At 43.7% G+C, this 22,029-nt stretch overlaps 1 protein-coding gene across 8 annotated transcripts in view; it reads right to left on the bottom strand.

The window, feature by feature from the left end:
* raraa (retinoic acid receptor, alpha a) overlaps positions 1–22,029 on the bottom strand; it is a 161,356-nt gene that overhangs the window by 1,845 nt on the left and 137,482 nt on the right. For 3 of the 8 annotated variants that reach the window (XM_065253581.2, XM_073815870.1, XM_065253583.2), the window contains 7 exons: positions 11,196–11,344; positions 9,802–9,943; positions 2,811–2,840; positions 2,522–2,682; positions 1,951–2,127; positions 1,539–1,743; positions 230–388 (listed from right to left, as the gene is read on the bottom strand). In XM_065253581.2, coding sequence (XP_065109653.1) covers positions 230–388; positions 1,539–1,743; positions 1,951–2,127; positions 2,522–2,682; positions 2,811–2,840; positions 9,802–9,943; positions 11,196–11,344 — 1,023 coding nt within the window. The remainder of the gene's footprint in view (positions 1–229; positions 389–1,538; positions 1,744–1,950; positions 2,128–2,521; positions 2,683–2,810; positions 2,841–9,801; positions 9,944–11,195; positions 11,345–22,029) is intronic. The other 5 variants (XM_065253585.2, XM_065253587.2, XM_065253584.2 and 2 more) reach the window with 3 other exon arrangements.

Raw genomic sequence — 22,029 nt, 5'->3', positions numbered from 1 at the left:
TGAGGTCCAATAAAGTCAATTAAAATGAGAAAAATCCTGGAATATTTTCCTCAAAAAACTTTATTTTTTCTAGACTAAACAAAGAAAGACATAAAAATCTTGGATGACATGGTGGTGAATAAATTATCTTTTTTTATGAAAGTGGAGTAATCCTTTAATTCCTGCGTTAACTATTGAAAAGGTATCGGAAGGGCTTTATTACTCACAACAACATCACTGTCTAACTTACCCTTAGCACTGATGCTTCTCAAATCTGTGATCTTCATCAGCATCTTAGGGAACATGTGAGGTTTGTGTGGCCTCCTGTTCCTCACGTAGTTCTTCAGTGCTTCTAGCAAAGGTTCCTGCAGTACATCCACCTTATCTGCCTGCTCCAGGTCCTGACGATCTGTACACAATCACAAATATCACTTTAAATTCTGCTTAGATCTACTCCTATGATGTCTGGCATGCTGATTGTAATGGGTGAGTGTATACACATTAATATGACCGAACGTTAACAAACATGATGAAAAATGTATGCTTTTAAAAAGGAAAAAAATTTGAAATTATATTTGACACAAAAGAAAATAATGTATTTTTTTTACATTGTTTCATGACAGCTAAGCACACTTTCAGCTCAAACCTTTTTGCTATTCCATCATGCAAGTATATTAGTTAAATATGAGGAGCGGCCAAACGTGAAAAAAATGAGATATTAACTTAAATGCTTTCTGCAAAAATTATATGCTCATCAAATACTTTCTTGCGTCAAATCCGCTTAACCCCTGACTCGGGTAATTTCACAAGACTTTTTTAAGATGTCAAATAAATCTTCGGTGTTCCCAGAGTACATATGTGAAGTTTTAGCTCAGAATACCATATAGATAATTTATTATAAAATGTTACAATTGCCACTTTGTAGGTGTAAGCAAAAATGTGCCGTTTTGGGTGTGTCCTTTAAAATGCAAATGATCTGATCTCTGCACTAAAAAGCAGGGCCGTGGTTGGATAGTGCAGATTAAGGGGTGGTATTATCCCCTTCTGACATCACAAGGGGGCCAAATTTCAATGAGCTATTTTTTCACATGCTTGGAGAAAATGGTTTACCAAAACTAAGTTACTTTGTTGATCTTTTTTTACATTTTCTCGGTTGATACAAGCTATTACAGCCCTTAAACATGAAAAAAGACAGCTTTTCAAGAAATGTCCCCTTTAAGAGTCTGATAAAAATGTTCATTTACAAAAAAAAAAAAAAAACATGTTTGACGCTCTTGTCAGAGGGTTTTGTATCTGAGCTTCAAATGCTTTATTTTCTTTAGTACTTAATCTTTCTTTGGTATAATAAGTATATTTTTCTATTTAGATTTTGAAGAAAATGAGATGTGGACATGGTTGAAAGACATTTAATCTTTCATCAACCTCATTTCTTTCACACATCAGGAATGCAATACCACAACCAGACCACAGGGTGACACTAGAAATCCATGAAACAGATGCCATCCAGAGTCTATGCCTCTGTCTAGTAGTTTTTAATGACCGTGTTTATGTTTGTGTACCTCCACACAGCAGGCAGATAGCACTGAGCAATCCAGTCTCAGCGTCGTCCATCTCCAGAGGCAGTAGCTGATTGGCGAAGGCGAACACCAGGTCCGTTAACGGTCCGAATCCGGCGTTGTGCATCTGCGTCCGGTTGAGCGTTAAACCGTCAGAGAAAGTCATGGTGTCCTGCTCGGGTGTGTAGCGAGTGCAGATCCGCAGAATCTAGACCAACAACCACAGACATGTTTGACTTGACCTAATGTACTCATTTTACAGCATGGTGCACAACAACAGCCTATTGAGCGAATTAAGTGGGTACTTGCGGGTCATAAAACGACAAATGGGACATGCTACGATCTCATAGACCTCACAGACACTTCATGTAAGCACCCCATTTAGGACAAAGCCATTCGGGATGCAGGTTCTCACCAGTATGTCAAGGCAGGCAGCCTTCAGCAGCGTGATCTGATCTGCAATGGTGAGGGTGGTGAATCCAGGCAGCTGCTTGGCAAACTCCACCGTCTTAATGATGCACTTGGTGGAGAGCTCGCTAAACTTATCCCACAAATCCACATCCAGAGCCACACGCCGCTCCGAGCTGTTACTCTATACAGGGACAGACGGAGAGAATACTGTGAATGTTTCATAGATGCATCAATAATGACACACAAATGCTGGACATCAGCTTCTGTGGAGACTGTTTTGGAAACATGAGTAAATTCGGTGCAGGGGGTTCTGGGATAGCTAAGCGTTGTACAACAACATCAAGGGTTTGAGTACACAGACTAAGCATAAAAGGTACTGTGAATGCACTGAAAGTGCCTAAATCTCCATTTTAGCCGTGTGATACATACTTTAATAGTGGTCATTTAATTTCCTAAAAATGCATGTTTGAAACTATCCCAGTATACACAACGGTGCTTAATTTCAACCTAATCTCCAGAAAAATCATCATGAGTTTCGCAGCGCTACAGTATAAATAACCCACACACACACTCACCGTGGTGTATTTGCCGAGTTGGCAAAGCGATGGGAAGGTCTCTTGGTGGGCTTTCCTAACCCTTTCAATCATCTGCTCTGTGTCCGGGCTCAGCGTGTAGCTCTCTGTACATTCCTGCTTTTTTTCCTCCTTCTTCTTCTTGTTCCTGTCATTTCTCACTGCTAGAGAGAGAAAAACAGAGACCATACATGCTGATTCTACATATTTCAATGTGTTTAAAATCATTTTGCATTGAATACATATACTGAATTAAAAATGTGCTGTGTAAAATTTTTAAAGTATAGCTCACCCTCAAGTTGTTCCAAATTTCTTTGTTCTGCTGAACACAAATGAAGATATTTTGAAAACTGTTTATAACGGATCCAGGGCACCACTGACTTCCAAAGCATCATTTTTTTCTCACTATGAAAGTCAACAGTGCCCCAGATCTGAGTAAAAGATGACAGAATTTTAATTTCTGGGTGAACTATACCTTTAACGCTAATTATTATTTTACTTTAGCAGTCTTTTAAATAAACATATTTTTAGTAACATGAATATCATAGCACCTATAAATAGATTTATGCACAGTTATCCAGCACAGACAGCAAATATAAAGCATATTTGGACAGGTGTTGAAGTAAAAAAAAATGAAAGAAATATGTAATAGTGTTAATGTTTTTTCAAAATGCAAAAAATTCATATGTGCACTGAAAAGAAGTAAATTATAAAAATGTGACATATAGGAGGAGAAACACACAAAGAGACAAAACTCTGTAATGTGAGAGAGAGCGAGTGAGAGAAATAGAGAGAGAGAGAAAGAGAGAGAGAGAGAGTGAGAGGGATAAATGTGTTAGACCCAATAGAGCACATCTTTGAAGAAAAGCCAAGAGGGGAAAAAAGGCGAGAAACAAAGGTGTTAAAGAGAAAAAGGAAAGACAGGATGGAAAAAATGCCATCACATCCTTTCCATCAGCAACATCTCAAAACTCTCTCTCACTCTGCAGGGGTTGTGTTTGTATTGTGATGAATAGTGCTGGAGGATATAATCATACATAATGCTGATGGATCACCACAGGTTTCATTAGACCCATAGCTAATCTAATCACATTATATCACACACAAACACACACACACACACACACACACACACACACACACACACACACACACACACACACACACACACACACACACACACACACACACACACACACACACACACACACACACAGTCATGGCATTATTTCCTCTCACATCCCTGGCAGCGTTCGGACCCTCTCTGTGTTCTGCTCTCGGGCCTCTGGAGATGTGGAATTAATTCCTAAATAAAAGTGGCCCATCTTAACGTGCATGCATTAGCCTCAATGATAGATCGCCACAGCGATCATAAGCCGCAAAACACAATTTAATGAAGTCATTAAAGAACTATTAGCCTGACTGTACCATTACTCTTTCACAAGCTGTACTACAGAGAGAGAGAGAGAGAGAGAGAGAGAGAGAGAGAGAGAGAGAGAGAGAGAGAGAGAGAGAGAGAGAGAGACCAGGAAACAAATGTCTTTCTCCAGGTACATGAGGGTTGTTTTGTGTGAATGTGTCAGGAAAAGTGACACTGGATTCAGCAATCAGTATTAGAACAGTGCTGATGTAATCGTAATGTCTGTATGTTGAATTCTGATTGGTCAGGAATAGGTGTGCCTCATACATCTTGAAAAGTGAAGCCGTTGGCTCTTTGATCGCAGCCTAGTGGCTGGCTGCAGTACAAGTCATAAACCCCACCCTCTCCATGCACACGAATGGGACTCGACTCTTAAAAAACATAATTTACACTTCCAATAAAATTTTCTGAAAAATAGTTTTGGTCCTTTAAGGTAGTTGTTATCACGCTGATATATGTTGTAGCTAGCAATTTGATGCTATATAAACAGGGCGTGTCGCTATGATTGGCGTGGTTGAATTGGAAATGCAAGCTTTTCTGGCTCCACAGACGATTCCTTCTACCATGCCCATGGCTCCAAACTGACGTTTTTATGTAACATGGCAGCGCCCATAGTCGGGCATTTTTGGCTTCAATTCATTACAATGGAAGGAAGCAATGTCTTGTCGTCCATCTTTTTTTACAGTCTATGGTCAGGAACATATAGTATTTAAACATAAAGGGCCCTATTTTAACGATCTGAAACGCAAGTGCGAAGCGCAAGGCGCAAGTGAGTTTGTGGGCGGATCTTGGGCGCTGTTGCTATTTTCCCGGCGTGAGAAATAACTCTTGCGCCGGGCGCAAATCAATAAGGGGTTGGTCTGAAGTAGGTTCATTATTCATAGGTGTGGTTTGGGCGTAACGTCAAATAAACCAATCAGAAATCTATCCAACATTCCCTTTAAACGCAAGGGCGGAAGTTCCATGGCGGGTTGCTATTATTAAGACGGATTTACCAGGCGCACGCCAGGAGCGGTTCACAGCCGAGGAGACCGACGTCCTTGTACGGGGGAATCCCAAGCTTGCCAGCATAAATCGGGCACGCCGTGTAACGGGAGGTGGATCTGCCTCAGGACCTGACGCCAGCAGAGGACATCGCTGCGTCCACCCTCACCGCTGAAAGGGTTTGGGGGCTTTGAAATTGGACCCAAGAAACGCAAGGTCCAACCCCAAAGTAGACTAACAAATCAAGTTCATATACATTAAGGTTTCTTATGAAAACTTTAAATTTAAAAAAAAAATTTAATTATTATTTACATAAAATAAACGTTATACAGCCACACCACAAACTTATGAAAATATTTTAATCGTTATTTGCATGAGAATTTTTTAACGCAGCCACACAATAAATAAAAACTATCACCACAATGCTCACCACTATGATTCCCCTTATCTCATGTATTAATATTTTTTAGTGTAACAATTTATGATTTGCAAAAATAATTGTTGCATCTGTGTAGATTAGATAAGGAAAGTGTATGCGCGTTGTGCAAGCTATACATTATGGTCAAGCATGCGCCCTTAAAATAGCATAATGAACAACGCGCAACGCGCCACTGACTTTAAACTTTTTTTTCTGGTCAGTGGCGCAATTGTTTTTTGAAACTGCAAAATAGCATCAGGGATGGTTTGCGCCGAAACACGCCTCTTTTGTTGCGCTGAACCGCCCAGGGAGCGCAAGTTCATTCCCTAGTTTGCCGACGTGCGTCTGTGGAGGGAAAAACCCGCTGTGCGCCGTTGCAAAATACGAATGATACATGTGTCACTGACAAAGTCAATTGCGCTGGGTGCAAGATAGGGCCCAAAGCATCACTATGCCCTACTCGTGCCATGTGGTTCATTACATTTATGCATTTAGCAGATGCTTTTGTCCAAATGGACTTGCGTATATTTTTTATCGTTTTATTTGTGCCATAGTAATCGAACCTACGACCTTTGTATTGCTGGTGCAAAGCTCTACCAAATAAGCTAGACATTAACAGTTAAGGGCAGAACATATAGGGGCTGTTTCCAGGACAGGACTTATCCTAATCTCAGACTTAAAACACATTTAAATAAATCGTATACATCTTAAAGTGGACATTTCACAAGACCTTTTAAGGTGTAAAATTAATCTCTGGTGTCCCCAGTGTAGCCTACGTATGTGAAGTTCTAGCTCAAAATACCATATAGATCATTTATTATAGCATGTTAAAATTACCACTTTGTACTGTACGTGTACTAAATGGCAGTGGTTGGATAATGCAGTTTAAGGGGCGTTATTATCCCCTTCTGACATCACAAGGGGAGCAAAATTTCAATGACCTATTTTTTCACATGCTTGCAGAGAATGGTTTACCAAAACTAAGTAACTGGGTTGTTCTTTTTCACTTTTTCTAGGTTGATAGAAGCACTGGGGACCCAATTATAGCACTAAAACATGACAAAGTCAGATTTTCATGAAATGTCCCCTTTAAAATATATATGCATCAAGATGCACACCAGTATTTTTTGTGTAAGATATGTTTGTAAAAACTACTAAAATGTCCTAATATAACTAAGGTCTAATCCTGGATTGATCTTAAACCTGTCTAAGGAAACTGCCCCATAAAGTATAGTGATGATTTGTAACTAAGGGGAGTGCAGGCACACTGTGATCTGGGAAAGATGAGTCATTAGAGGGTCCTTATTCTTATACATGTGGATTGAATTGTACTTGATGCTCCAGTATTACAGGACCAGGACAATTCAAATGAATACACCCAGTTTTTACCGTATGCAGTGCCGGCAACAGAGTTTGCAGATGAGCAAAATGCACAGAAATGTTCTTGGGGTTTCCAGAACAACTGAAGGTTCAGGGAAGAACCAACCTATACTTGCTAACAGGGCCATTCGTCAAAGGAACTCATCAGTTTGGAATGAGCCGATAAGCAGCGTCTCTCTCCTGCAGTGCTCTTCAAGGGCTTATAAACCACTATTTGACATTCACCCGGTGTGTTGATTCAATAAGACCTGCAAGAAGTGTCATGACAATTCAGCATCTTGAAGACTGAGACCTAATCTTACCTAAACTATTATTCTATTGTTGCAGTGAAAGCGCTGATATTTTCTTTAGGAAGTCTCTGGTTAAGTTATGTAAGTGATGCACTGATTTGTATTGTCAAAGCGATGCATCAGTGCATTTTTAAACCCATAATTCCACACACGTGTCTGTCTCTCTGTGTGTGTGGCTCTTGGCAAGGATAATTTGAGAGGAGAAAATTAAAGGGCTGGCAGATCGTCCATCACAAAGATGAAATTCAATGAAATGATAAAAATGTCAATGTTTCCGCTCCCCCCTCGCTCCCTGCCGCTCTTTTTTCACCATCTCTCCTCCTTCTCAGCAGCAGGCAGATGAGTTGTGAGTCTAATGCATTTGTGATGATAAAAACCATATGTGTTTTGCTGAAAATGTATGCACGCTTTTCATTACAGATGTTTCGAGTGTTGGCATGCATGCGGTTAGTGAAGGGTGAACGTGAAGCTGTGCATAATTTCGTGATGCTTTGTATGTGCTAAGAGCTGTGAATTCATATGAACTTGCATTAATGAAACATACGGATGTCTATGTGAAGTTGCTGTGCTTCTGCTATTGTGAGCGATCACATGGGGGACACAAATCCGCTGACGTTTTGGCATTTTCTGTGCTGTTTGCTAAAAAATAAGTAATCAGACGCATAAGAGAGAGACATGTGTAAATTGTCATTATATTTAAAGTATCTTCAAGTAAGTAAGTAAGTAAGTCCCTATCCCTGACCCTAAACCGGGGGGGGGGGGGGGAATTCCTGGTCCTGTCGGGCCACTGTACTGCCAAGTTTAGCTCAAACGCACCTGAATGTCATTTCGACATAATCCTGCAGCCTTTGATTGCTTTTTTCTTGTGCGTTTCATTAGAGTTGGAGCTAAATTTGCAGGACAGTGGCCCGACAGGACCAGGAATGCCCATCCCTGCCCTAAACCATCACCTAAACCTAGTTTCCCAAAAGCATGGGTAACTTAGTCTAACTAGTAAATCATTATCATCATAGGTTGAACGAACATTGGAAAACTGCATTACAAACTTGTCATCAGAATAGTATGCACACATTGTACGGGCGTCGCTGGATTTTTTTAACTTGATGCCCATGCATCCGCATACACGTGAAAAACAAACTATACTCCGGGCTTTACACAGATCACATTTTTAAGTAAAATAAGCAACCAGTACATTTTATATACATCATTGCAAATATATACAAATCCAAATTGATGTTTTTTAATTTGTCAGGAGAATTGAAGCGCTGCTTTTAAAGTATGCATGTGGCGACCATATGCACATTGTATGTTAAGTGTGCCTCAAAGTGACGCAAGAAGAAACTGGGATGAAACATCAGGAAATAAAAAACAAAAACAGAAGAAAAAGTCATTATAGACGTGATCCGAACTTTACAAACAATACAATGAACAAATGCCTCGTAGAAAATAACAAATGTTTTTGTTTTCTAGGTAATCTATGTGTTGTTTTTTTACTTGTTATATATATATATAAACTACGTTTAAAGAACTTTGTTGTTATTTATTCGAAGCAGAGTTTACCGGAAGTTACATGCGGACCACGACAGCAGCTTGTTTATGTTGTTACTGCTGAAACCGTCTATATGCCATGTTCGTTATTTACCGCAATAACATAACATTAATTTGATCTTAAACTGATTAATTTGTAGATGTTATTACTCCATCATGTACACTACACAGGGTTTCCCGCAGAAAATGTGTTAGTTAAGGTGGTAGGGTTGTGCCAGTGGGCGGGCCAGGGGCGTCGCAATCAAAGGGGTGGGGCGTACGCGTCATGATGATATATATTTTTATTTAAAACACCCAAATTAAACTCAATTTTGAAGAAACTATGACAGAAAATGAACACATACTAAATTATTAATGAATTAAATGTTTTATCAACAGGCTAGTTATCCTCCAGACAGTGACGGACCATGTCTTTCTCTCATTTCGGCCATTTGGCGTGTGCCCGCTCGCGGTGTGAAGCGCGTCCACGCTATTCTCCGAGATGCACTTGACAGCCTTTTGTGCAGCGAAATTCTTTTTTTTTTGACGACCTAGTTAAGGTGGTAGGGTATCCCAGCTTAGGTGGGCCGCCCGAACTGAAAAGTGCTGCGGGAAACCCTGCTACATAACTTCTTTAACTATGCTGTTAAAGCAACATGTTTCAAACAATGGATGTGCAACAAAGTTGCTATGTTTTCAGGAAACTAGCTAGTTCTCCAACGCTGCGTCGTACGATCTGCGTCGTTTCCATTGCACTGGAAACATATGTACGTATGTGCAATATCAAATGCTTTTGTCTTTCATAAGACACCTAATGCAAAGTGTGACCCATTATGGTAACATCCACAAATGGGAAGTGAAAATGCTTAATTGTCCTAAAAATAATGTTACAATGGAAAATAGGTTTTGATTTCTTTTGGTCATGGGGTAAAGCATGAGCCAGCTGTGTTTACATGAGATGTATACACATTTGAGTGCCGAGTATCGGTGTTAGTAAGGATTTCTTAGTATTGTCAATGCATCAGTTTGGAGGTCTGAAAAACAAACACCCATAGCTCCACATTTGCTCAAAACCTGCATGTGTGTGTGTTTATCTCTCACCTTCCCCAATTAACTTCTCAAATCTGACAGAAGCTAGCTGTGTGCTCACATAGCCAGAGGGAAGCACTCACATGTGTGAATATGTGTGCATTATGTCTCTGCTCGATATTCTGGCAGGAGTTTTTTTGAACCATGGATGCAATCTTATTAATGCCTGACTCACATTCTTTAGACATTCCTACTTCGAGGCACTTTTGCAGCCGGCAGTACTGGCATCGGTTGCGCGTCACTTTGTTAATGATGCAGTTCTTCTCCCTGTGGCATGTGTACACCATATTCTTCTGGATACTTCTTCTGAAGAAACCCTGAAGACAGACAAACATGCAATGAGCAGTGCGACTTTCAACGCCAGTCGTGTGTCAGGTAATGCTAAAAGCATCAAGTAAACATTTTTACATTTTCTAAAACATTTGTAAATATGTGGATATGTAAATATGTGGATGCTAGGGTGCTCTGGGATGTTATTTACAGGACTACTCGACTTTTATGAAAAGAAATCCATTTGGTGGCAGTCTGGAGCCCTGAGTTTCAATGCAGCTTCAAAAGGCTCTAAACAATCCCAAACTAGGCATAAGGGTCTTATCTAGCAAAACGATTGTCATTTTTGGCGCAAAAAAAATTCACTTTTAAACCACAACTTCTCGTCTTGCACTAGCCGTGTAATGTGCTAGCGCGACCTTATGTATTGCATAAGTACATCGAAAGGTCACGCATGACGTAAGCGGAACACCAGCTTCAGTGTTTACAGGTGTGGAGAAAGAGGAACGTTCTGAAGTTGTTGTATGTGAAATGATACTAATTAATGTTTTTGTGTCAGTTTATTGTTTAAAATGATCCGCAAATGTGACCTTTCGACATGCTTACGCAAGGTCGCGCTGGAGCGTCACACGGCTAGTGCAAGACAGGAAGTTGTGGTTTAAAAGTACTTCACTTTTATTTTTCTTGTCGAAAATTACATGAAATCGTTTTGCTAGATAAGACCCTTATGCCTCGTTTGGCATCGTTTAGAGCCCTTTGCAGCTGCATTGAAACTGCAATTTTAAACTGCATTGAAACTGTTGGGTCCAATAAAGTCTATTAAATTGAGAAAAATACTGAAACGTTTCCCTCAAAAAACGTAATTTCTTCTTTACTACACAAAAAAAAGACATAAACAACTTGGATGACATGGGGGGAGTAAATTCTCGAGATTTTATTTTGATGAAAGTTGAATATTCCTTTAAAAAATTTTAGGGCAGTCCATTGGTCAAAGTGACATTCACACATGCAATGATGTTGTCGCAGAAAACTACTGGTGGCTTTCACCAGGCAATAACTTTCTAAAGTCGGGTCACAAAAAAAATTGTTGTCTGTCATAAGAGCATTTTGTCATGTCTACAAAATGTCCTAAATGGTAAAAAAAACCTTTTATAAACCTATCAATAATTCTGATCAAGGATGATATTAAAAAGTTGGAGTTGGGGAGGAGGAGGGATGCCAGAACACTTAATGCCAAAGTAGCATTTTCTGGACATGTTTCTAAAGATTCATCCATATATGTGTGTATGTATGTCTCACCTTGCAGCCTTCACAGGCACTGACGCCATAGTGGTACCCTGAAGACTTGTCCTGACACACAAAACAGGGCTTATAAACACGAGGAGGAGGAGGTGGAGAGGGCGGACTGGGGACGATCTCTTCCGAACTCGTACTCTGCGTCTCAATAGCTGTGTGAAGGAGAAAAAAAACAAAGAAAGTTTAACCATTTATATGGAAACTAGAGCTGCACAATATATCGTTTCAGCATCGTCATCACAATGTGCACATCTGCAAGAGTCACACTGCAGAGGATTGGTAGGTATTTGCCAGGGTCTGGTTTGGTTGCTTGACAAGTGGTGTGCAAAATGTCCATGCAACTATTCAAGTTGCCATCCCAGAGCTATACAGGAAATGCAAGACAAAAGTTATTTTTTCTCAAAAAGAGCTTTTCAAGTCCATCCAGTATTTCACATACCCCAGCCAATGTCATCCATCCCGTCCTTACAATGTTATACCCTTTTATATTTCAATCTGCATTCAATGCGCACAACTGCAGCGACACAAACAGCTGGTGTGTGATGGAAAACATTACAAGAGAGATCAAAGATGAAGACCCGAATGAGCTCCTCTGGAGAGAGAATGTTTCCATCACAGAGAGAAACGGTATGAAGGAGTTTGTCTTGAGGAAATATGTTTCCAGACGGAGCAGATGATCTGAATGCATTCATGAAACACGTGCAACACATTTGTGCTGCTCATAATTATTTTATCATCACACGTCCAAACAAGAGATCAGCACTGTTAAACACAGTTAAAACCAGTGGCGGCCCAGCGCTGATGTGTGAAGAACAGACGCCGCTCTGATCCTGACTGTTTTACTGCTGCTCCTGCGGTGGGCAAATACAAACATCTTTCACTCTTCAACACTTAAACAAATCCATAATGAATACTCAGCAGCAGCTGATGTCTGATTTCATGTGGTTAACAGCATGTTAATTTTGTAGATACAGATCTTGTTATGCAGTGGGTTGCACTGTTGCCTCACAGCAAGAAGGTCCCCAGTTCAAGCCCCGGCTAGTTCAGGTGGCCTTTCTGTGTGAAGTTTGCATGTTCTCTAGGTTTACTCCGGATACTCCAGTTTCCTCCCACAGGCCATAAACATGCAAGTCAGGTGTGGATCGACTTTTGCATGGATTAACAAGTTCTCGCCATGATTATAGCCATAAATGCTGGAATTACTTGTTTTTATGGTTCCAAGCTGTAACCAGAATAATTCAGGATGATGAGTTAAGATTCAGAATGGCCCATGTTACTATTACTAGGGATGTTACTATTGACCGGTTAACCTAAGTGGGAATTTATGATCGATTATTTGTTAACGAGCAATGTGTGTCGACATGCCTACAGACATTTTACCAACTTTCTATTCTTAGGGCTAATCACACCAAACGCTTTTTTTTTAAGGGCAGTGCGACGGGGCTTTTTATATTGCTAAGCAACCACTGAGTCAGCTGTCTTGTCAATCAAATATTGAAGCGTGAGCGCTCTTTTGCTTTTAACTGTCATATTAGCAGAAAGGACACTTGCTCTGACCTTGTTTGATTGTGAGAGGGGCACAAACAAGCAGGAGACAGTGAGTGAGTGGAGTCCGGTTGATCCAAACAACCGTAAACTTCCGTTACCACAACGAAAGGCCCGTCTTTCCCCTCATTTGATTGGACAATGGAATGACGCGAATGACGTCAGGCGCTTTTCCACTCTCAGCGCTCCTTCAAATGCGCCTCCTGGGCTGGCGACAAAAACTGCAAGGCGCTTGGCGCGAATTAACAGCGCACATACGCTCCCTGCCCATAGAGTATCATTCAAAAAGGCACCTGCCATAAACGCGTTTGGTGTGATCAGCCCCTTGATTTGTAAATGGCCTGGAAATTATTGCTGCCCTAATGTTCTGGTAAAGTAATCATTTGTATGAGAAATCATTTGTACTGCATATGCTACCCTATCTCACGGCAAGCCTTGTGCACGAATGTCTTTTTCATGTCACTCAGCATGAATTTCTATAAATGAAGAGTTTCGTTGCAAAACCAGATAACGTTTTTTGGTTGTGCATTCCAATAAATATCAATTCAACTGCAGTTGGTTTGTTTTGATTTAAACCTTCATAACTTAAAAAATACAGCTAAGTAGCACCATAAAACAAAATAATAACATGATAACATAATAATAAACATGTTTTGAAAAAAATGTTAAAAACGGAGTTATCTCGTTTTGCAATTAAACTCTTCAAATAGTTTTTGTGTCCGTGGCACGACTTTCCTCTGTGTCATTTTATGTATTGTTTTCTCATTGTTTTTTCCTATTTTTAAATTATCGTCGCTTGGGGTTAGATTTGGAATTTGGGTCAGGGTGTAATTTTATGTATTGGTTTTTTTTCCGATTTTAAAACTATTTTCACTTGGGGTTGGGTTTAGGATTCTTACCCCAACCCCAAGCAACAACGGTAAAAAAAAAATAGGAAAAAACTATGAGAAAACAATACACAAAATGACACAGAAAAGAAACTCACGACACAAAAAAGTATTTATAGAAATTTGTGCTCAAAAAAAGAAAAAGCGGAAAATCGTGTCCTCCTGAACACGAAAAAAATAATCAAATATTTTATTACTATAACACAACTTGCCGTAAGACTGGGTTGGCATATGTTTCCATACTTTAGTGTGGTTTGGAAGCTGCACAGAGAGAATCTTACAAAAGCGTATAAAAAAAATAATGAAACCACACTAATCATAATCACGGTTATTTTGATGAAAATCATAATCAAGATTACTCAGTGGCTTTGAAAACATGCATTTATTTAAGCTTTTTATTTAGTAGTGTTGCAATTGGCCTAAACATGTCAAGCAGTGGTGCCTTCGAAGTGCCTTACAAACACATCAGTCCCGCAGCACGCAATCTATATTTGAATCACACAATGATTGTTTTTCCTCAATAATATTATATTAAAATAGAAAATCTAAGACGAATAATTGCACAACCCTATTCACTACTATAATTTGCTACACAATACAGAATTTTGTCATGGTGACATAAACAGCATCTGAATGTGCCTGCCCTGAAAATCAAATCTGGAGAAAGATTGTCATGCAAGCTTGAATATAATCCCATGCTGAAGAACATATGAAGGTCATAACAGACAGGCAGACAAATACTGCTAGTGATATTATTGAGTTCCCTTTCAGTCGGTCACTACGACGTCACGTCGTGACCGACGAATTGGGAACTCGCTTAGAGAGACCAATCTGCTTCGTTTACTACAAAAACGCCAATGAACTTGGCATTGAGATATTTGCATAATGCTGGCGCCGCCCCGCCAGGTGCCTTTATAAGCAGCAGGTGCAAATAGGGAAATTAGCTTTTTCGCTTCGAAAGCCGGCTTTATCTGCTACTGAGAAGCTACTCTCTGCTCTTCTGGGAACGGTTGCTGAAGTTGATTGACAAGCAGTACTAACACAGCGGACGCTCGCAGTATTCCACGGCTCTGCATCTTTTTTGTTTTGAGTTTAGTGTGTGCGTTGCCTTCCCTGTGCGCATCATCAGCTGAGCACCCAAAGAGTGATTTCCCTAATAGAGTGATACGTGAGAGCTCTGTGTCTTTTTAAAGGCAGCCACTCTCTCGTATATGCGGAGATCAGCGTCCTTTTCAGGATAGCTTTTCGCCCGTGCGATCTTGGATGCGAGAAGTATAAGGGTTCCAGTGACGGTCACGAGCGCTGTCTTCGTGCTCAGGCATCGAGCACTCCGGGGCTGCGTTCGTGGAGAGTTTCTGTTCTCTCTGTGAGAGCATAACCCTCTTGGATTGCGGAGACGACTGTCGTTTCTACGGGAACGCTGTCCGCGCCTTTGCAGTGCTGACGCCGCCATGGTGCGGCTGTCAAGCGCTCGCAGGGCGCCCTTCGCGTCACTACGCTGAGTAGGATGGAGGATGCGTCCTCCGCCTACCGGCCTTCTCATCCTCAGCCGGTTGAGGCTCCGGTGGAGACTGCAGAGTCGTGTTCTACGATGTCTGCCGAATCCATTGGACCTCCTTCTGGTCCCGTCACTTCTGCAGCATCAGAGGGGTGTCCATTTTTCCTCCGAGGCAGAGTCGTTCCGGAGATGGCGGCCGTGCCCGCGAGCGGCGGAGACGGTAGAGTTGGAAAGGTTAACCCCTTTCCGCCCGAACCGTCCCGCCCACATGATTGGTACTTCGGAGCTGCTCGGGCCTCTCGGTCCTCTCCTCCTGTGCCTTTCTTTCCCGCGGCACGAAGAGCTGACGTGATTTGCGGCCGTCCGGCCGTTCAGCTTCACCCCTCACCTCCCTCACCAACGGAGCCGCTAAGGGCGGGGACCCCTTCAGTGGAGCGGGATGCGTTCCTGGAGGGACCACCCAACCCTTTCCTCCCGTGTTTGTAGACAGTCGTCCGGTTACGGACGCTGCCCATCAGGCATGCCGGAGAGGCGGCTTCGGCCCTGCACGCAATAACGTTGCTGCAGGCTCACCAAGGATTTACGAGGGAGCCCGCGACCTTCAGTCGTGCGATGTCCACCACAGTGGTTCAAGATCGCCACCTTTGGCTGTGTCTGGCTGACATGACGGACGCAGACGAGAACAACTTGAATGCTCCTGTCTCACAGACCGGCCTCTTCGGCGAGCCAGGGGAGTCGGACAGCTCCGCTGCGCAGACTGAGGCGATCTCCTAGGTCATGCCCCGGCGGAAGAGAGCTGCCCTTGGTCCACCACGCCGGCTCCTCAGTCTGCCTCTCGCCGTCGGCGTCCTGTGGCGACCACCTCCGTTCCCCTCCTCGGACCCCATCTCGGCAGCGCAGGGGAACCGGTCATCAGCAGCTCGCCCCGCCCGCTTAGCCGCTTCCCGTGAAATTCGGGAGTTTAAGTGGCCAGTGAAGGGCGACCCGGATTGGCAGAGGATCACTCTTCAGGAGATGGAGCTCCTTCCCCCGATAGAGGGTCGGGTGGAAAATCCTTGGTTTGCATATGTTCCACCGGCTGTTCGGCCGGTACCCACTTAACCACACATAAGAGTGCATTCCTCTTCCCTCTCTAGGTCTCCGGAGGATCGAGAGAGCCGTGAGCGGGTACACACCAGCTCCCCTACCTCTCCTCTATCGCCAACGGGTGACCTGAGGAGTCCGAGCTCTCCGCTGAGGAGACCGGACCACCAGCACCCTCATCGGAGTCTGCGCCCTCCGTAGAGGAGACCAGACGACCGTTACCCTCAGCGGGCTCAGGTCAGTGTCACACACACATACTGTAGATGTTTATGCTGTCACAGCAGATGCACCGGCAGTCCCACCTGTCTCGCTTCGCTGCCCCCCCGCGGGTACTTCGGTAGTGTCGTTATTTCTCCTCGTACGGTGCCTGGGTGCTTGGCTTCAGTTCCCAGCCCGTTTCGTTGGGTTTTACGCACGATCCGCCTCGGTTACGAATCCGGCACACCCCAAAATTCGGGCTTTCGTTTCACTGTGGTGAAAGCGTCCGATGCACATGTACTGCGTGCAAAAGTCGATATCCTGTTGGCGAAGGATGTTCGAGCCGGTCCCTCTTACCGAGATGATGATGATGGGGTTTTTCCAGCCTTTATCTCATAGTACCCAAAATACGCGGCGGGTTACGATCGATTTGATTTACGCACCGGCTCTACGAAGGTGTTCTTTTTGGATGATAACGCCGAGGCTCGTATTTCAATATTCAGATCGGTTTGCAGCCTTAGACCTGTAAGAAGTGTACTTTATGTGTCCATCTCCCCTCGCTTTAGACCGTTTTTTCGCTCTGCGTCGTGGGGTGGGCATATTAATACTAAGTGCACCATTCGAGCTGTCTCTCTCTCTCCGTGTCTCCATAGTCACGGCATTAAAATGTCAGAGAGAGAGCGTTGTTCGCATTCTGCTTTTAGCTACGTCGACTTATAATAGCCCGTTCTTGGCAGACGTGCGCGAACACAGAGTTAATGCTTCGGCATCTCGCTCGTTTAAGTCTTCAGGTCGGCTGGGAAAGAGCAACTTTGCCCTGTGCAGAGGATCCTTTTTCTCAGTATGGAAATAAGACTCGATCGACTAATTGGCGTGTTTTACAAGAGCGCGCAACCAGTCAGTTCTGACTTGCCTCGCTTTAATTCGAGGGAAGTACGCGGTCCCTCTGAAACAATTTCAGAAGCTCCTGGACATATGACAGCATGCTGCGGCTGTGACGCCGCCCTAGCTGCTTCATATGAGACCGCTTCAGCGTTGGCTTACGATCGAGTCTCGAGGAGAGCGTGGCACACCGACATACACCGTGTAAACATTGCACCTGCGTGTCATTTCAATTTTTCCCCGTGGTAGACCCGGCATTTCCGATAGAAGATATGCCCCTGAGGGGTCTCCTGGCATTCTGTATATTGCAATGCCCTCAGCACGGGATGATCAGCCACGTATGACGGGCTTGCAGTCTCAGGGGTGTGCATAGCACCCCAACTGCCGCGAGCGGTGCGCTGTATATCTGGGACTTGTACGCTCCGCTATGGAGATGCGAGGGAAGGATGTATTAGCCGACACCAATAATATTGCGACTGTTGCGTTATTTACCGTTAAGGCGGTTTTGCGCTCTCGTCACCTGTCGCATCTCGCTCGTCATCTCCTCCTTTGGAGTCAGAAGCATCTGAGGTCCCTTCGTGCCATTTACATCCCGGGTACGCTCAATACAGCGGCAGACGCGCTTCCCGAGCTGCGCCCCCGGCGAATGGCGACTCCACCCCCAGACGGTCCAGCTAATTTGGAAGAAGTTCGGTTGTGCGTAGATAGATCTGTTTGCGTCGCCGGACGATACCCACTGTCGCCTATTTTATTCACTAACCGAGGGCAGCCTCGGCGTGGATGCGTTGGCACACAGCTGGCCGCGGGGGGTGCGTTAATACGCATTCCTTCCAGTGAGCTTTATTGCGCAGACTCTGTGCAAAGTCAGGCAGGACGAGGAGAGCCTTTTATTAGTCGCCCCGTACTGGACTCCAGGAATTGGGTTTCAGAGTTAATGCTCCTCGCGACAGCCCCTCCTTGACGATTTCCCCTGAGGAAAGACCTTCTTTCTCAAGGAAGGGGCACATTATGGCACCCGCGCCCCGACCTGTGGGATTTCCATGTATGGTCGTTGAGCGCGCGCAAGGTTTAGGTGATTTATCGCAAGCGGTATCTAACACCATCGACGCGGTTCGAGCACCGTCCACAAGACGGGCTTACGCGCTTAAAGAAACCTTTCTCGTCACCCGGTGCTCTTCGCAACGCGAGGACCCCAGAGAATGCCCATTAACATTGTGCTTTTATATCTTTAACATAGGTTAGATGGTAGGCTGTCCCTCCGCCATTAAAGTTGATATCGCCGCTATTTCTGCTCATCACTCTCTTATCAATGGCAGATCAGTTGGCCAGCATGATTTAATTATTACATTTAAGAGGCGCTCGCAGGCTAAACCCCTCGCGCCCTCCCTCTTTCCTCCTGAGACCTGTCCATGGTGCTGAAGCCTTCAGGTCTCCCTTTTGAGCCTTTGCAGTCTACGAGTCTGAGGTTTTTATCAATGAAAACTCTGACCCTGATAGCATTGGCCTCCATGAAGAAGAGTAGGGGATTTACATGCATTCTCTGTTGACGATTCGTGCTTTAGTTTGGTCCTGCTGTCTCACTGAGACCCAGACCAGGCTACGTGCCCAAAGTTCCCACCACTCCCTTCAGAGATAAGGTGGTGAGCTTGCAAGCGCTGCCCCCGGAGGACGCAGACCCAACCATGGCTTTGTTGTGCCCCGTACGCGCACTGCGACTCTACGTGGTTCGCACGCAAAGCCTCAGGACCTCAGACCAGCTCTTTGTTTGTTATGGTGGCCAGCAGAAAGGGAAAGCTGTCACTAAGCAGAGGATGTCTCATTGGATAGTTGATACTATCACCCTGGCTTATAATCTTCAGGGTATTCCTTGCCCCTTTAATTTGAGAGCGCACTCCACACGGAGCGTTGCCTCATCTTGGGCTTTAGCTCGTGGTTCCTCGCTAACAGACATCTGTAGAGCTGCTGGTTGGGCGACACCTAATACGTTCACTAGATTTTACAGTGTTCGTATCGAGCCTGTATCCTCTCGTGTTCTTTCCTCCACCAGGGGGAGCACGGAGAGCAGTCTCGCAGGTCGGCTTGCAGCCTCCAACTGATGCTTCATAACTGTGTCAGTATGGAAGGCCTTCAGAACAAAAATGCGTAATGGTTTGAATTGTTCTTCCTCCGCTGCCCTGGCAGCCTTTGTTGCGGAGCATTGGCTGTCAGCCTTTCACTAGCTGTATCCTCGCGAACCTACGTGTCTGGCTCGGGCTCCACATTGTGTCCCACCGGGTTCCTTTGTGAGTATTTTTCCGTGGGGTTAATCCTACCAGCCCACGTTTCCCTTAGCAGAGCACTGCTTTGCTTACACAGCCACGGCTGTCTTTATTCCTCAACTACGGTTGACTTTCGCCCACCATTAGCCCTTAAGACGGGTGGTGGCTTCCGCAGCGTTCCTATCCCGCTCAGGTAGGGCGCTTCCCAGTCGCTGGCACTTCTGTGGGGTTAAAGGAACATCTAGTGCCCGGCCTTCTGCCCTAAAACCTACCTCCTCCTCCTTAAGTGGAACCGGAGGGCTTTTACGCAGTCACTGGAAGAGGTCAGCCCCTAGTGGCGTTTTGATAGGGATTCCCAATTCGTCGGTCACGACGTGACGTCGTAGTGACCGACTGAAAGGGAACGTCTCGGTTACGGATGTAACCCTCGTTCCCTGAAGGAGGGAACGGAGACGTCACGTCCCGTCGCCACAGGTGCTGCCACCTGCTGTTACGACCGGTCACTTTCTCCCGGCTTTCTCAGCGAAAAGAAGCTAATTTCCCTATTTGCACCTGCTGCTTATAAAGGCACCTGGCGGGGCGGCGCCAGCATTATGCAAATATCTCAATGCCAAGTTCATTGGCGTTTTTGTAGTAAACGAAGCAGATTGGTCTCTCTAAGCGAGTTCCCAATTCGTCGGTCACGACGTGACGTCTCCGTTCCCTCCTTCAGGGAACGAGGGTTACATCCGTAACCGAGACGTTATTAATAACACAGTGTGTGTTATAAAGACAAAGGTGTATCTAAGGTGAATGCATGTTTTCTTCTCTGGAAAACTTGCCGTTGTGTATGCGTGTCAGTTGTAGGGTAGCCGAAGTTGTGTGTGCTTGTTAAATTTAGAAGTTTTATTTACACACCACTGCAGTTTGGCCCCGCCGGGCACATCACACACATAAATACACAGAATGCGTGTGCAACAGCATCCACAGACACACATAAAGACCAGCACACACACTCGATGGAGTGATGGAGTGAAGGGCTGACTCAGCCACCAGAAGAGAAGAAAACCAGAGCGGGAGACATGTGGATATTACAAGCTAGAAAAGCACATGCACCCAGCCTCATAGAGCAAAACATCCAGGACATAAAAAAGACGAAAGTAGTATGTTGGAGCTAATCTTGGCCCCGTACACACTTAAAAGTTTCGAGAGTGAAAAAATGTGGAAGTGAATCCCCTAAGTGTTCGTTCCATGTCTGTATGGAACAAGACTTAAAATGCAATGATTGACACAGAGGTAACCATAGTGACATTTTGCCGTCTCGCATGGTTACCATTCACTGCTTTAACCAAAATATTATTACATTGTTATGCTCTGCAATAAAAAAACTGCCTTGTATGCATTTATGAGGCTGTTTTATAGAGAGCTGTCTTGCAGGGTTGCCATGTCCACGTCTTTTTTGGGCTTACATACCATAGTGACGCTTAACTGTTTTTTGGCCTTGTCTCATCAAGCGATCAAGTTTGTGTGTTAATAAAGTGGGAAGGTGCTGTTCCTGATATTTTGGTCTTTGAGGTAAAGCATTTGGACTTTTTACCATGGCATTTTTCTTGTTCGCTGTATTTTTGCAACACATATAAGTAAACGCTCATACCTGCACTGTGCATAAAGAAAAAATCCTTTTAATAGGAGAGAGACCTGTCATGACCATGATGCACGTTTAAATAATTCATCAGCAACTAGTTGTTCAATCAAGTTCTGTACACACTACACAGAGTTTCTGTTAATTCGGTAGTAAAATGCGGTTGTCACTCCCGTAATTTACAGAACTGTGTGTGTACAGAACAGGATTAACCATTAAAAGGTAAAGTGACAACCAAATTTAGCTGCAGTAAGTTTGTGCGAGGCCCATGTTGTGGCCAACCTGACAGTATAAGGCCTTGTCCATTTACATTATTGTGATAAATGAAAACGACGCTTGAAAACAAAGCTTTTTCGAAAACACTCTCTGAATTACAGATTTTAACGTGCTTTATTGTTTTTTCTGATATCACATCGCGCCACTCGCTTCCGGTGCAGACACTATATTACATTATACTCATGGGTAGTACATGAATGTGCATGGATTAGGGTAGATATAGCCTGAAAAGGGTTGCAAAGCTCAGGAATTTTGAAAATTGTTGGAAACTTTAAGGAAATGATTTGGAAATTTTTAATAATTTATATAAGCTGCATCACATACAAATATAAGCTTCCACGACATCTGACTCAACTTCATTCACGTGCCACAATTCTCATATATTCTAGTGTATTTTCTATGGAAAGTTTACAAAATTCCCATAATTTTGCAACCCTTAGCTTAAATCATAGAAAGACCCTATGGACATACAAACAACATTAGGTAGAGGACGTCAACATGATGTTTACGATTCTTCAATTGCTGTAAATGTAATCACTTACTCTGTCTTTTAAAACAACATATTGTCTGCTGATGTAATCGAGGCTGT

The sequence above is a fragment of the Paramisgurnus dabryanus genome, chromosome 1 (genome assembly GCF_030506205.2).
Source record: "Paramisgurnus dabryanus chromosome 1, PD_genome_1.1, whole genome shotgun sequence".
Classification (NCBI taxonomy): Eukaryota; Metazoa; Chordata; class Actinopteri; order Cypriniformes; family Cobitidae; genus Paramisgurnus; species Paramisgurnus dabryanus.
The sequence above is the reverse complement of the archived record's forward strand: the minus strand, read 5'-3'. Positions and strand labels throughout refer to the sequence as shown.